The 14,024-nt window shown below is 46.3% G+C and overlaps 1 protein-coding gene across 7 annotated transcripts; it reads right to left on the minus strand.

Annotated features, from left to right (window-relative positions):
* Positions 1-131: 131 nt before the first annotated feature.
* On the minus strand, positions 132-12,174 carry LOC119031078 (trafficking regulator of GLUT4 1-like). Of its 7 annotated transcripts, XM_037119226.1 has the most exons (4): positions 11,419-12,122; positions 1,214-5,197; positions 955-1,081; positions 132-866 (listed from the first exon to the last, which is right to left on the minus strand). In XM_037119226.1, the coding sequence occupies exons 2-4, from the start codon at positions 1,616-1,618 to the stop codon at positions 850-852; spliced, it is 549 nt and encodes a 182-aa protein (XP_036975121.1). In that variant the 5' UTR covers positions 1,619-5,197; positions 11,419-12,122; the 3' UTR covers positions 132-849. The 7 variants fall into 7 exon arrangements, with proteins under 7 accessions (XP_036975121.1, XP_036975115.1, XP_036975120.1 ...); XM_037119220.1 differs by having other exon boundaries at positions 132-1,081; positions 11,419-12,174; XM_037119225.1 differs by lacking the exon at positions 11,419-12,122 and adding an exon at positions 9,031-11,404 and having other exon boundaries at positions 132-1,081.
* Positions 12,175-14,024: the final 1,850 nt, after the last annotated feature.

The following is a 14,024-nucleotide window of genomic DNA, read 5'->3' on the forward strand; positions in this document are numbered from 1 at the left end:
TCGTCATGCTCATTCAAGTTTATTTCAGACATGCAGAACTATGGCACAGTAAACCAGTCATACAGTATAAATGTATAAACATCAACATCAGAGTGCCAAGAGCAGTGCATACAGGGAGGACCACCCCAGTCATATACTGTAAACATAATGAGGCGTAGAGATCAGTCCAGTCGAGTCCCAACAGGAATCTGCTCAGTTTATCATAGTAGCACGCGAAGCAGGATAATGAAGGAGCTGCAGGAGGGCTTGTTGTGATAAACGTACATGAGTTTTATGTAAACAGTGTAAGAAATCAGTTTATACATCTTCCCACAGCCGCTGACGTCCCGTGCCGATAGAACAGAGAGAGAAACAGGGCGGGCAGCGGCGGCATTAACAGACTAGAGGTGCACTGATGTCTGACCGCCTGGTTGTAAGACCATGATATTTGTTTTTGGGACATCCTCAGGTCTAATGATGCCGAGCCAAATGTAGTGCCGTCCAATTATCTGTGTGTCAAGCAGGCGTATGTGCTTCAGTGCACCACTAGTAAGGACAATGAGTAGTTACGCTGTCTGGTGATGGAACACTACCAGTGTGTGCACGATTCACTCTCCTCTCCTTTAGTTCCTGAGTTTGTGGGGTTATTGAGCGTGGGCGTTGCCAGAAAAAGAGAAACAGCCCGGGACTTCTTTCTTGTTTCTTTCTTTTAGCCGTAGCAGGTGAAGAAAAAGTGTCTTCGGCTTGTTTTCAGCCCAGATTTTGTGCTTTTTCATCTTCAAAACGACATTCCTTCCCTCCTCCTCCTCTCTCTCTCTCTTCTGTGCAAACTTGAGATCAGATGAAGTTAAAGGAGGCTCACTCCATTCCTCAAATCTTACGCATATCTGAGAGACACAGAAAAGAGACATTTAACACATACAGCTTTGCACTGGGCCTTGTAGATGAGTTTGTTGTCATGACTCTCTTTTATACCTAACGAGATGCCCATGAAGATGAGGAGAGCCACACCCAGCAGTATTGCCACACAGCTGAACAGCAGAGACAGGCGGCCATACTTTCTTGCTGCTTGAATATCACCAGAGTGGAGAACTGATGTGGACTAATGGGAGAGGAAGGAGGCGATCAGCCATCAATAATTTAAATATAAGAGAAGTAAAACACTTGTCGTGGTGACAGACTGGGCCTGTAGAACACACCCAAGCATGATAATAATAACACACATGCAACTCACCACATGTGCGTACCACAGGGCGCACAGGTTGAACGGCACGCCGGTTAAACAGAAACAGGACAGCACGGCGGCCCAGAGGTAACTCGGGGGTTCGGCTCCGGGCGGCACCGGGGAGGGCTGCGGGCCCAGGCTGAGCCGGGACGTGGACTTGGGTGGGGTCGCCAAATGCCCGACGGAGCCCGACTTTAGCGGTGATCTGTGTCCGTTCTGGTCCGCGTCCAGAGACCGGACGCTCCCTCTGATGGTGAGGGAGAAGGAGTCGGACTGCTTGATGTTGGTCTGCCCGCTGGGCTCGGTGGTCGCGGCGCTCAGCAGCCTCTCCGTGTCGTGGAAGTCCGTGGGGTTGGAGACCTCCCTCTCGCCGAGGGCGCTTTTCCCAAAGGCAGCATCAGTGTTGATCGCCATCAGTGAAAGATGAGAAACCTCGAAGCCGGATTCTCTGTGTGACCGAGCCGCTGTCTTGTGGAGAGAGAGATGCTCGAGTGTCTTCCTTCAGATGTTCTCCATGGGGGGTCATTAGATTAGAGAATATTTCAAATTCAGAGAGCCCAATACCTTTAAGGCGAACTATTTAATTAAGCAATCTAACTCCATCAAAGTGTCTTATTGATGAGCGAGATGTTATTGATGTCAAGTCCCTCTCGCGTCGAGTTGGCGGTGAGTGTCCGGACGCACGTCTTGCCTTTTTACCCCCCCTCTTTCTATAAAGTAGTGAGGTATTACCGCAACCCTCACATCTCCACAGCACATCCCCAGTATCTGAAGCCTGCTCATGCACCAGGCGAGGCGTGTGACAGTGCAAAAACAACAATTAAACCCCCTCTGAAGTGAACACGCGCGGTGCGTAAAAGCTTTCCATTTACGCACGGGGGGCATCGAGCTGGATCAGCATGTACGACGACGCACATTGTGAGTAAGGGAGAGAGAGAGGGAGGAAGAGGGAGGAAGAGGAAGCAAGGTGGACACTATGAGCCTCTCAACACATGCACGCCCTGCTGACTCAGGTCCTTCACTGAAGTCTTATTCTGCCATTTTTAAGTATTTAACAGGAACTTCACTCTCCACTGGATCTCTAAACTTCACACAATGCTCCACGAATTGTTGCTTTTAATCCAATCATATAAAAAGGAAGAAAGAATATTTGAAATTAGCTTCACCTCGACCAGCTACAGCATAACTATATCTGTAGATGTACGCATTAGTGATAGAAACACTCAAGATGTATTTCTGTGTAATTATAAATACTTCATGTTGTATTTTTCGGATCATACATGAGTTTCATTGAATTAAACAATCTGAATACTTCTCTCACCACCTGCACATCAGAGATACTTACCAACTACAGAACATACAGCTGTATTATAATCCACCTGAACAATCTGTGATCTGAAGCTTTGTTCATATCCAGGATTTACAAAATAATATTTATAATCAAATAAACTGCTCGGATGGGCTGTTAGTTAATACAGTCACAGACACACTGACTGAATGAATCAGGGAACTAGTTTTGAGACTAGCCCAGCACACTACTGATCTAATGATCCGTCTGATTTAATTTCCCTGAACCTGCTCCATGAAGCCCTCAGCCATGTTTTAATAGACTGCTGCGCCATCTAGTGGTGATTCAGTGGAAGCTGCACCAAGACACAGAAGTTTCAGGTTTAACAGTGCAGCAGTTTATAGACATCTGCCCTTGTAATGTCCTAAAGATCAGTTTAAAAACCAACAGATAGGAACACATCAAAACTTACAAGCATTTCATTTGGAAAACATGATGACTGAGGGAGTTAAAGTGATAAAGTATTATTCAAAGTGAATAATAACTAAAGATTCAGGAGACAATCATTTACGACTATTTCAAGGAACATTTAGAGTTTTTCTTGGTGTTTGGTCAACAAAACAGTACAACTGTACTGTGCTTACACACTTTTTAGACGTTCTTGTACTTGAGTATTCAGCTGCATGTTGGAGGAAAATATAATTCAGCTGCATCAGAGCAAAAAGTGGCAGATTTTAAAATTGACTTATTTTGTCAGGAAAATATTTCAGGCCCTGAAGATATTAAACCATTTATTAGTCTCTCTCTGATTTCGTACCTTATTCAGTTTAGAATGTCAGGAAATTAACTTGTTAAAGGGTAACGCCACCAGTTTTACACATTAAAGTGTGTTTACAGGGGAGAATGACTGCACTTGTGAAAAAGTTGTATAAAGTCTTTTGTGGCTCCAGAAGAAGCTGCATGTAATCTGAGAAAGCGCTTCCAGTGATGTCACTGGTGGCCAAGTTGCATTGTGGGTAATTAAAGCACAAAGTCATACACTAGTTTTGTATGGCACTCCTGTAACACTTGCTGTGTCTCAATTCAGGGTCTGCATCCTTCGAAGGACACTTCCTTTGTGGTGTTGAGAGCGAGTCCTTCAAGAGACCTTCGAAGGCCCCGTCAGCTGTTGTGACGTGGGACGGTCTCGTGTTCAGAGCATTTCCTGGTTGCATCACCAGATGTTTTACCCTTATGTCACGATTTCTGCCACCCAGGCCCACAAAGTGACGATCTATGCCACGTGACGTCGCCATTTTCTCTCCTTCTTTCTTCTTTTTCAGGCGCTTAAAGAATCCTGGGATATGTGAGGCCATGAAGGATCGTAGCGGTGCGTCCTCCTAAAAGGAAAAGAAGGAGCATTTGTGGGCTGCATCTGGAGGAGCCTTCACACAGTGTTGAGGTGTAATTGGCCTTCAAATGCAGCTCCTGAACCGGGACACAGCCAGGGATGGACTCCTTATGGACCTTTTATTAAGAAATCATTACCTAGAATGCAACACAGCCGCTGAGTGACGTCACTGGAGGCAACTTTGGAGGAAACTTCCAACTGGTTTCTGCTTAACTTCTGCTGATCGAGCGACTTTCATTTCCAGCTAGTTTCAGTTTAACTTCTCTTCTGCCGGCCACAAAGCTGAAGTGAGTGATGCAGTGTGATGTGAACAGCTGCTGTTACAGGAACGAGCTGGACTAAATCAGCTGATCAGCAGAAACACACACCAAATAAAAGCTTCCTGGAAATCTATTAAAGAAATTACAAGGTATTTGTTAACTGCACACTTCAATGAGTCAAATTGGTGGCGTTTCCTTTTGATGTGGTGCCGTAGCCTGACGTTGCTTTACGTCTGGGGCCTGCTGACGATGTAAAGAGCATCTGATGTTGCAGCTTCCTGTCGTTGGCTGTCCACATGTTTTTATTCTTGCCTGGTTGAAACCTGCTTCTATTTTAATCTTGCACAAAAACGTCCTCACGCCTGTTGACACGTCAGACTTTGTTCAAACCTGTTTGCCTTCAACGTGCTTTATAACTGAAATAAACAACTTTAAGCTTGTTGACCTTTAAAAGGATCGTCTTAAAAGTTTGACACATTTGTGCACACATCTTTTGTTTCCCTCTGTGTGTGTGTGTGTGTGTGTGTGTGTGTGTGTGTGTGTGTGTGTGTGTGTGTGTGGTTTCATCCTCAGCAATAAACCTCAAGTCTGAGAAAATATTTGACTCTTTATTGTTCATCATGTACACAATTCAAACAGACAACACAAACAGTGACCACAACATAAACAGTTCGTCCTGACCAAACTGAACGGTGGCTCAAATCTAGCAGGTTAATTAAGTCCAGTCTGACTGCTGAGCGTGAGAAACGCCGCCTCCCCTCCGTCCTCTTCCCCCCTCCGCCCCCGCCTGCTTCCTCCTCTTGAGTCATCCGGTGCAGGGCTGACCAGAGCAGTTCTTCAGCTGGCAGCTTTAGCATGTGTACAGGAACATAAAGCTTGCCAGTGAAGAACTGCTGTGTGTCAGCCATTTGAGGCCGAGGGTGAGGGAGCTCTGGGAGTCAGCCAGCGAGCGTGAGAGTCCGAACCAGACAGCCCGGTGCGACGACCGGCCTCCTTAAAAAGGCACCAACAGCGGCTCCGTCCGCTTCCTCTGGCTGCTTCAGGTGCACATGCTCCTGCAGAAAGACAGAAAAAGAAGAAGAGATCATTTAACTTCCCCTCTAAACTCCCGGCTCCAGCAGCGTGGGTATGAGCTGGCCTGCAGCCAGTCACACACGTACAGTAAGTGGGTGCAGTTGAGCCACAGTGTGTGCGATCAGCTGTGAGTAAGTGGGTGAAATGAGCTGATGTGCAAGAAAAGGCCGTGGAGATGCGCACAAGATCATGCGTCAGATAACCGGGAGGGAAACGTGCATCAGCAGCTCCGCTCTGCCTCTGCACGTTACACCGTGCCAGCGAGCAATTCTTAGATATTCTCTCAGCTGTGATGCACAAAATCACAGACCGGCCTCTGGAAGAAAAGAAGAAGAAGAAAAAAAACACTCTCTCGTCTTTTCTCTTTTTTTGGTCGCCAGTTACCGTGGTTACAAAGCATGAGCGAGAGGCGATGAAGAGGAGAAGACAGCCTCGACAGGAAAGCAAGAAATCTTGGAATCCTCTCAGAAGTCAAGAGAAAAAACTATTTGTTTCTGAGGTCTCCATTAAGAAAATGAGTGCTCGGGTGTTTTCCTCCGCAGCAGCTGATCTCTGAGTGTGGCAGCCTTTTTAAAAACACAGCTGGAAGTTTAACATGTGGAAACGAGTGGAGTCGAGCTTGAGGATGTAAAATAAAAGCTTTAAAACCAGGTTAAAGTTGAATACAGATCAGATTTATCGTGTTGAAATTAAACCGGTTCGTATCATCTTTCAAGATAAAGTCAACTGACTTTCATCATCTTTCAGTGAAACGTCCAAACAACATTAAACTGACTGTCTCACGTTTCAGCCTGAACTTCACCTGCCGGCCTGTGGACACACCTGGAGCCTCCGCTGGGCTCTGTGCTGTACGAAACACCGGATGTTAGCATGCTGACACACTTTGCTAAGATGGTCAAGACGTGGATGTAATACGTGAGATACAGACACGGAGCTCCATTAATGAAGCCAGAGAAGTTGGACTCCTCCGCGGAGCAGCTGAGGCGGCTAATTTACAGGTTAGCACCCAGCTAGCTTGAATAGGGCAGAGATTATTTAATGATGTGGCTCTTCAGATGTCATCAGGCCGAATGGATTCTGATGGTGAAATGATTTATATCGTTAGGCTTTGTGAAGTATCCCCCCATTTTTACAGCTGCTTCGTCCACAAGGTGAGTTTCTGGAGGCGGAGCCTGTTGGGACGTTGCCACGTGGTCGGCTAAGATGCACAATTGGCATCAAATCGTGGAATTCATATATTATCATTATACCTGCTAAACTGAAGCATGTTAGCTAGTTAGTTAGCATTGTGAGACTGATTTCTTTCAAATTTTCGTTTCAAAACGTTCAGTTTTAACTCATCTGCGGTTCTGCAGAGACGTACCGAGCCAACACTCACTCTGGTGACCCAGACTTTATCCAACACTGGAGCCGCTGTAGAAAAGTAAATACCAGTTCTCTGATAACTGCATGTAAAAATAGGTGAGGCTGAACATACTGAAGGTTGAAAACCAACCACTCCGAGACTAAACACACACGAAGCTAAAGCAGGAATTTTTCTTTTCTCGTCTTCAAAAGAATGTAATCTTGTGGTGATCTGCAGATATTGGAGGACATGCTCCACGTCTCTGGTTGACGATGAGTAACACATGCTGCACATTCCTGCAGTAAGGAGAACCAGAATAATCTCAGGTATTTGAGTGATCCGGAGCCCTCGGACTGTGCACAGCAGGGGGGGTCAGGTCACAATCAGCAGGCCTTATGAAACCTTTACAGACAGCGCCGCCAGGGAGAAATCGTTTGTCTCACACTTATTTAGATGTGACTTCGACATCATCCTTAAAAACAGCCAGAGTCATTTAATCCACGAGTTAAACTGTGATCGAAAGCAAAACTAAGCAGGTTGTAGATGGAAAAACACAAGTGAATCGTTCCCGACAAACGTATCTACAGGTCGCACGTCACAATCTCTCTGAAGTGGGTGAGTCAGCAGGCAGAGGCCCAGGCTGCCTGTTCTGACTTGACTGATGCACGCTGACAGAAGTTAACCCATAATCACATCTCACTTTTCTAAACCACTCAAAAGACATTTTGCTCACGCTCTGCCAGATTTGCACTAAATTTCCCGATCAAATCAAAGTCAAATCACGTTTTAAAAATCAGTGAGTCGAGTAAATGATTTCTGGAGTCTAAAATGGTGGCCATTCACTCCGAGATAAGTTGCCGTCGTGTCCCTGCTGCTCTGAATATTTTCATTTTTTCACGTTTCACTGCTCTACACCGCTGACGCAGCTCACATCCACACTCCACATACGTTCACACAGGATTAAAAATTAATCTGAACTGAACCTCAGGTGATGTGATGCACTTTGTAAAGAGTTTCTCAGCAAAAAAAGTTTCCTCTCTTCCTGGTTTGCATCCATGTTGTTTGACCCACTGGACACTTGACGAACATCAAGCTGTCATGCACATAAAAATGTCTTTCCTAGACTCACAAATATTACACTTCCCGATACAAAGAGCAATAAATTATTATCTGTGTCACATCTGCTTTATAACGGCGGCCTATAAGGGAAACACTTCCCAACGACTTCACTCCTCAGACCTGGAAGCTCCGTCCGTATTTTATAATCCACTGTACACCCTCATGTGGCTGAGCTAAATGCTAACGTCACCATGCTAACATGCTGTTCTTGTTGAACACGGTGTACAGCTGAGGGTGATCAGATGGCCACTAGTCTGTAATCTGAGTTATTACACTTCATCCTGACAGGAGCATTAATATCTGCACCAAACTTCACCCCGATCCATCCAACAGTTACAGAGATATTACAGGCTGGAACAAACAAAGTGTTGGACTGACGGACTGACAAGCTGGTCCTCAGAGACCAGCCACACCAGTGATGATGCGATTGTGTCGGCAGACTGTTCCCTCGACAAAATCCAAATTAGATTTTGGATAATTGCAGAAGTTACTGATCATCACAAAACATTCTATCGTTTGTGATTCCTGAAGCTTAAATGTGACTGTGAGAAGTAAAAAGCTAACGTTAGGCTGTAAACAAACTACATCACGGTCACCAATACGAACTTCTCACTACACTGTACAAAAGACGGACTAGCGAGTAGACGAGTCTCCGCGTTCAGCACGATGACTTTTAATGTTCCTGCTAAACTTCTGTTGTCTCGTCAAGTTTACAGATTTATTTTGTGTCGTAGAACAAAAATCACTGAAACTGAACTGAAATTCAACTTCAGGATCAGGTAACACAAAGATAGCTAAAGATGTTAACTTGTTTCCAGGTTTATGGACTCATTCTGGTGGCAGCAGGTCTTGAAAACTGTGGATCTGTAAAGCAAAAGAAAGTCATCCGTCACACCGGCATCATGAAGCAAACCACCACCCTCCTCCTCCTCCTCCTCCCCCACACACACAAGCATTCACGCCAGCGATATCCCGAATTAAGTCAGGGAAGAGGACGTACAGTACAAGACCTCGGGCCACACACAGGGACGGAGCTCGCTATAGCTGCTTCAAACTGAAACTGAATTAGTCATTTGTTCCATAGCGTGCCAGTCCCTCCACGAACAGTGACTCTGTATCTTTACGTTCACAATGACTGGCAGTGTTGAGCCCCCGACTCTTTTACTGTGCCGCTCTTCTTCTTCTTCGTCTCCTTGGTCTTTCCTGACTCGTCTGTCCTCTCCACCCTCTTTCTCGGTCAGATCAGACTGTCCTGCATTCCTCACATTCCAGCTGCGTATGTTAGAAATTCCATCCAGCTGCTGCGGGCTCGCACACTCTCTCCTTTTCCATCCCTCCATCCCTTCTCACCCGTCTTCCTGCTCGTCTCCATCTGGTCTGCGCTGGACAAGGGCGGACGTGGCTTCGCTGTCAGGATCACCCTCACCTCCGAGCTGCATCTCCTCCTCCTCCTCCTCCTCTCCTTCCCTTTCTTTCTGTCTTATCTGAGCGAGGGAGTCAGACAGAGCCACATGACAGCCAGTGTGGAAGGCCTTGAGACAGGCTTTTATACACGGGGCAGCAGTGTAAAAGGAGATAACAGCAGTCTAACACACAAAAGACTGAGCTTATCTGCCACTGTGGACGTGCAGGGAAGACGGACACAGGTGAACAGGCAGGACGTGTGTGTCACAGAGAAATATGAATGATGGTGGAATTATTGACGATCAGACGTTTGAATTTATCAATCTGAGGGAGACGCAGCAGAAGACACATTTTTTAAAAAAAGGGAGCGTATGATGGAGAGGCTACGAGCACCGTCATCCATCTGACCTTTTCACGATCAGGGTCGTGACGCCGCGCGAGGAAATATGTGAGGAGTTGCAGGATAATCGCGGGAAAACCTGCAGACCCGTCCTCGCTGCTGCAGCTCTGTTGAATGGAAAACACAGGATAATTAAACGTTGCATGCATGCATTCAGGTGCATTCCTCTGCTGTGGGTGCGGCCCAGTGGGAGAGTGTTTACTGCCCCAGATTGTAGTCTGTAATATAGACTGATCATTTTAGACTGGGAATGGGGACAAAGACAGGGAAAGGGCGGCGGCTTTGGCAACGCGCTGATCATAGTGCAGAGAGCCTCTTCTTATGCTCTGCTGCTCGCCGGTTGCTGGACTTTAAAGGCTCTCCGGCTTTAACCCCGAGATCGCTCCACGTCGAGGGGTTCGGTTTGTCTCGCTCGCTGCGAGGAGGAGCCGAATGCCTTTCTGAATTCACGACATCCCAGGAGATGGTAACGTGCTGCATGAGGCCTGTAAGCCTGTCCTCAGGCAGTCTGTGCCATTTTGTTTGAAAAGAACTGGATCTTCTTTTTCTTCTCCCCTCTTCTTCTACTTCTGAACAAACCTACACAACACATCCCTTCTTGCCCCATCCTCCCTTGACAAGGCACGCAATAGGAATGAAGGGTGTAGCCCAAGTTGAGCAAGATGGCTTCACTTCTGCAAAATGTAGGCGATTAGGAATAAAAAGCAGCACGGGAGAGGCTGCAGAGCGACACACGGAGACGAGATGAGTTGCTTTTTAACCGACACCCTGTCACTGCCATGTGATCCTCATTGACAGGGCGGCTTATGTCACGCTCCGGGTTGCAATGGCACAAATGCAGCTCGTGACACAGCCTATTGCGCATTCCTACCGGTGCACTGAACTCTGGCTGTGCAATTATGTAAGACGGGCTCCATCGATGAAACGTACACTACAGAGAGCTTCCAGCACAGAAACACCTCCAACACGTCGCTGCAGACGGTTCATGCGAGTGTAAAAGGCTGTCAGGGATCAAATATACGAGTTGTGGAGACTCGAGAGGCCGACGACGTTTTCTGTGGAGAATGTGTGACTAATCCTCACAAACATCTACAGTTGTATTCTCTATAAACACGTCGTTCATGTGAGGAAATATCTGCCAGATGACTGCTGGTGTCACCGCATTTCTGAGGAGTGACTCGCCCCCGAGTCATCTCACCTATCCCCTACTCCAGCACGGGCTTGTTCCTCGGCCTGTTATGAACTCAGCAGTTTTCTGTTTTTTTTAAAGGGGCTGAGAAGGCTGACACTTTCTGACAAGTTTGTGTTATATAAACCAGGACGCCTCCTGACGGTCAAAGCAGTGAAATTAATAGAGTTTCCTGATTTTCTAAATGTGGAAGTCCTGACGGCTTCAAACACACAAATCTGATCATCTGATTTTCTGTTCCCTTCTCTGCTGATTTAGACTCTTTTGAGCACATTTCCAGCTGCTCTGTTTAGCTGCATGTGCTGTCACTCCATGCAGCACTCGGTCCACCATTACACCCAGACAATCCTCCCAAATGTTGATGAAATGTTTGCAGGAGCTGGCTGCTTGTGGTCAGATTTCTAAAGGGAGCTCATAATTCCTGTCAGCTCCTCCTGTGTGTCAGCCGGACGATATGATCTACATGACACACAGCCAGGCCTTCAGCCAGAGCTCCTAGAACAGCTCATCCATTTCCTCGACGCAGGAAAATGTGCAGAAAGCAGCAACGAGAGCCTGAGATGTGGATCTGACTTGGGTAAAGTCGTGTTGAGGACGAGCTGCCCAGGTTGGCGTTTTTTTTTTTACGCAAACTGGGTCATCAAGCCGCCACAGGCTAAATCAGGCTGACAGGAACAAGCATTCAGCAACACACACACACACACACACATACACACACCGCCTCGCAGACAGTCACACGCCCCACCTTGACCACCGGCCGGGTCGCTCCTGCGCGGCCCGCTCGTCTGGACGCTCCGGCGGAGTTCAGGCTGCCTCGCCCACCGCGCGGCGGAGTCCGGGACCTTCAGCAGGGTGTGTCGCCGTCTGCTCGCTTCCCTTCACATCCACCATGTCAAACCGTGTGGCAGCCGCTCGTGAATCTGCTGGTGACTCTACTTTTCAGCAGCAGGAGCAGCAGGAGCAGGAGGAGGAGCAGGAGGAAGAGGAGGAGGAAGAGGAGGAGGAGGAGGACGCAGCGCAGGACTTCAGCCCCTTTTACACAACTCCTGCCCCGCACCTCTCTCTCTCTCTCTCTCTGTCTCTCTCTGTCTCTCTCACACACACACACACACACACACACACACACACCCAAGTCAGACACACACCCGGCTTCCCACTCCGATCAGCTGGCAGCGTGATGACGTAGCAGCCACGAGAGGCGGACGTCAGAATCTGCACGGATCTGACGTCTCCAAAAAAAAAAAAAAAGAGCTTTTCATGCGGACAGTTTTTAGTCTGTTTATCTGTTTTAAACTTATACCAATTTTATATTATATCACATATATGTGCTGTATATTATATATAATAATATACTCATATACAAAACGATAACTGGTCAGTATGATTAAAATGATACAAATATGTAAATAATACATTTATATGTATATCAGTAAGGAATTTAGTCATCATGTTGATTAATGAATGACTTCTTCTGACTCCTTTTTTAAACAAAGAGTCCTTGATGGTTTATTTTTGCTTTCATGCTTTTTTATTGTCTGTAGATATGATTTGTTAAGCTGTTAATGTATTTTTGTGATTTGTTTTTGAATGTTTATTCTTGTCTGTCGTTTCTTGTTCTTAACATATTAGAATAAACATTTTAATCAATAATTTCCATCAGAAATCTGAATCATATCAGCGATGCCACACCTGCTGTGCTTTACTAGCTGGAACAATAATGTCTGTGTGTTGAAGGAGCGTTCTGCAGCAGTCACTGAGCGTTTGCAGCCTCATGAGTCTGCACATGGCCTCCAGAGACATCAGCAGGTCAAGATGAACTTGCTTCTCTCTGACGCAGACAGAACGCGTCTCCTCTCGTTGTGCCCTGAACCTTTTCTCGTCACTCTGCAGCTTTAAGGCTTCGGCTCTCTGAGAATCTGCTTCCTCACCATCACCTGACACAGCCAGCGAGCACACACAGCAAATCCTCACGCGACCAGAATCAGCTGTCTCATTCTCACGTCCTCTCCTTCCTCTGCTGGTTTCATGCTTTCCACAGAAACAAATGACTAAAGCATGTTCACAGTGAATCACATTGGTGGTGGGTTTCGAATTCCTGAATTCTTGGTGAATTTCTGAGCTTCCCACCAGACTTTAATGACCTCCCAGCACACGGATATGATGCTGTTTTCTGTGGAAACGTTAATCACCCCAGTTGCTCACAGCTAGCTGGTAACCTGTAGCCTTCACTGCCCACTGATTCAGCCACAATGTCCTTTTCAGGCATGTGCGGAGGTGGAAGTCATTATGAATCAGTGATCATCGTTATAGCGCTTATCGTTTAGGATCAGCATTGGAAATAAAGGAAATTCACAATTCACCGTATGTGGTCAGTATGAGCAGCATCTAAAAAATGTGCATATTTTGGAATCTTTTACAGTGAGCTCATCAGTCAAATAGTTGGTTCAGGTTTAAACGTCCGTGGTGAAGATTATTATAACATTTACTAATTTCAGGCACTAATTCAGCCTGAGGAATAAGATGTACTAACGAGTTGTACTGCTGAGTTTGAGTCTGTGTTTGGGCATGTAAGTGTAAACACAGCACTTCATCTTTGTAAGCGTGACACCGGTGGTTATATTTAAAGAGACCTCGGGACGTTTCTAGTCGTGTTTTGCGATGCCAAAACAGGATATTTTTCATGGGAAGTCGTGCTAATTCTCGTCAGTTTGTGGCGCAAGAAGAACAGGGTGTTTTTAAGAAGACCTCTGCAAATTTCACAATGTTTTCTGAACCATTCCCAAGTTCTTTTTTGTGCCTAAACCTAACCAAAGCATAAGCACAGCGTCGTGACAAGAGAGAAATAGCAAATGTAACCTGAGGAGGTAAAGCTGCAACATAAAGTAACATCAAGTTTCAGCCTATCTGTGGTTTTGCAGAAACATACGTAACCAACATGTCTGGAGCTGTAAAGTTAAACTCCCTTCTGTAAAACACTCACCAAGTTTGAATTCTAATTCTGCGTGTTTGTAAAAGCTGTTGAGCTGATGTTGAAACACAGTCTTGGGAGCAGATGCCAGTGCACTTACTGAAACTGAAGATCTGCTTATGTAATGATGTCCACACCAGATGGAGAAAGTCACGTCTTCCCCCCGCTGCCCTCCGCTCACCAGGACGAGCTGGAGCAGCGGGGGCAGGGTTCACTGCACATAAAAACCCAACCAGTCACATGACGCAGCACAGTCAACAGTGAATTGTGGGTCAAAGGTTGTGTGAAAATCTTAAATAAGTTCAGCTGTCGATGCTGAATGTGTTGTGTGTTTGGCTGGAGGAGATCCATTTTGCCTGGACAAACATGTGAAGTGTGTTTTG

The sequence above is a fragment of the Acanthopagrus latus genome, chromosome 13 (genome assembly GCF_904848185.1).
Source record: "Acanthopagrus latus isolate v.2019 chromosome 13, fAcaLat1.1, whole genome shotgun sequence".
NCBI classification, from domain to species: domain Eukaryota; kingdom Metazoa; phylum Chordata; class Actinopteri; order Spariformes; family Sparidae; genus Acanthopagrus; species Acanthopagrus latus.

What these genes read in the sequence shown, in the direction of transcription:
- LOC119031078 (XM_037119220.1), bottom strand. Translation starts at nt 1,618, where the DNA reads ATGGCGATCAACACTGATGCTGCCTTTGGGAAAAGCGCCCTCGGCGAG. An exon ending in CCCTGTGGTACGCACATGTG is followed by an intron (nt 1,082 to 1,213) that starts GTGAGTTGCATG and finishes CTCTCCCATTAG; the next exon opens with TCCACATCAGTTCTCCACTC.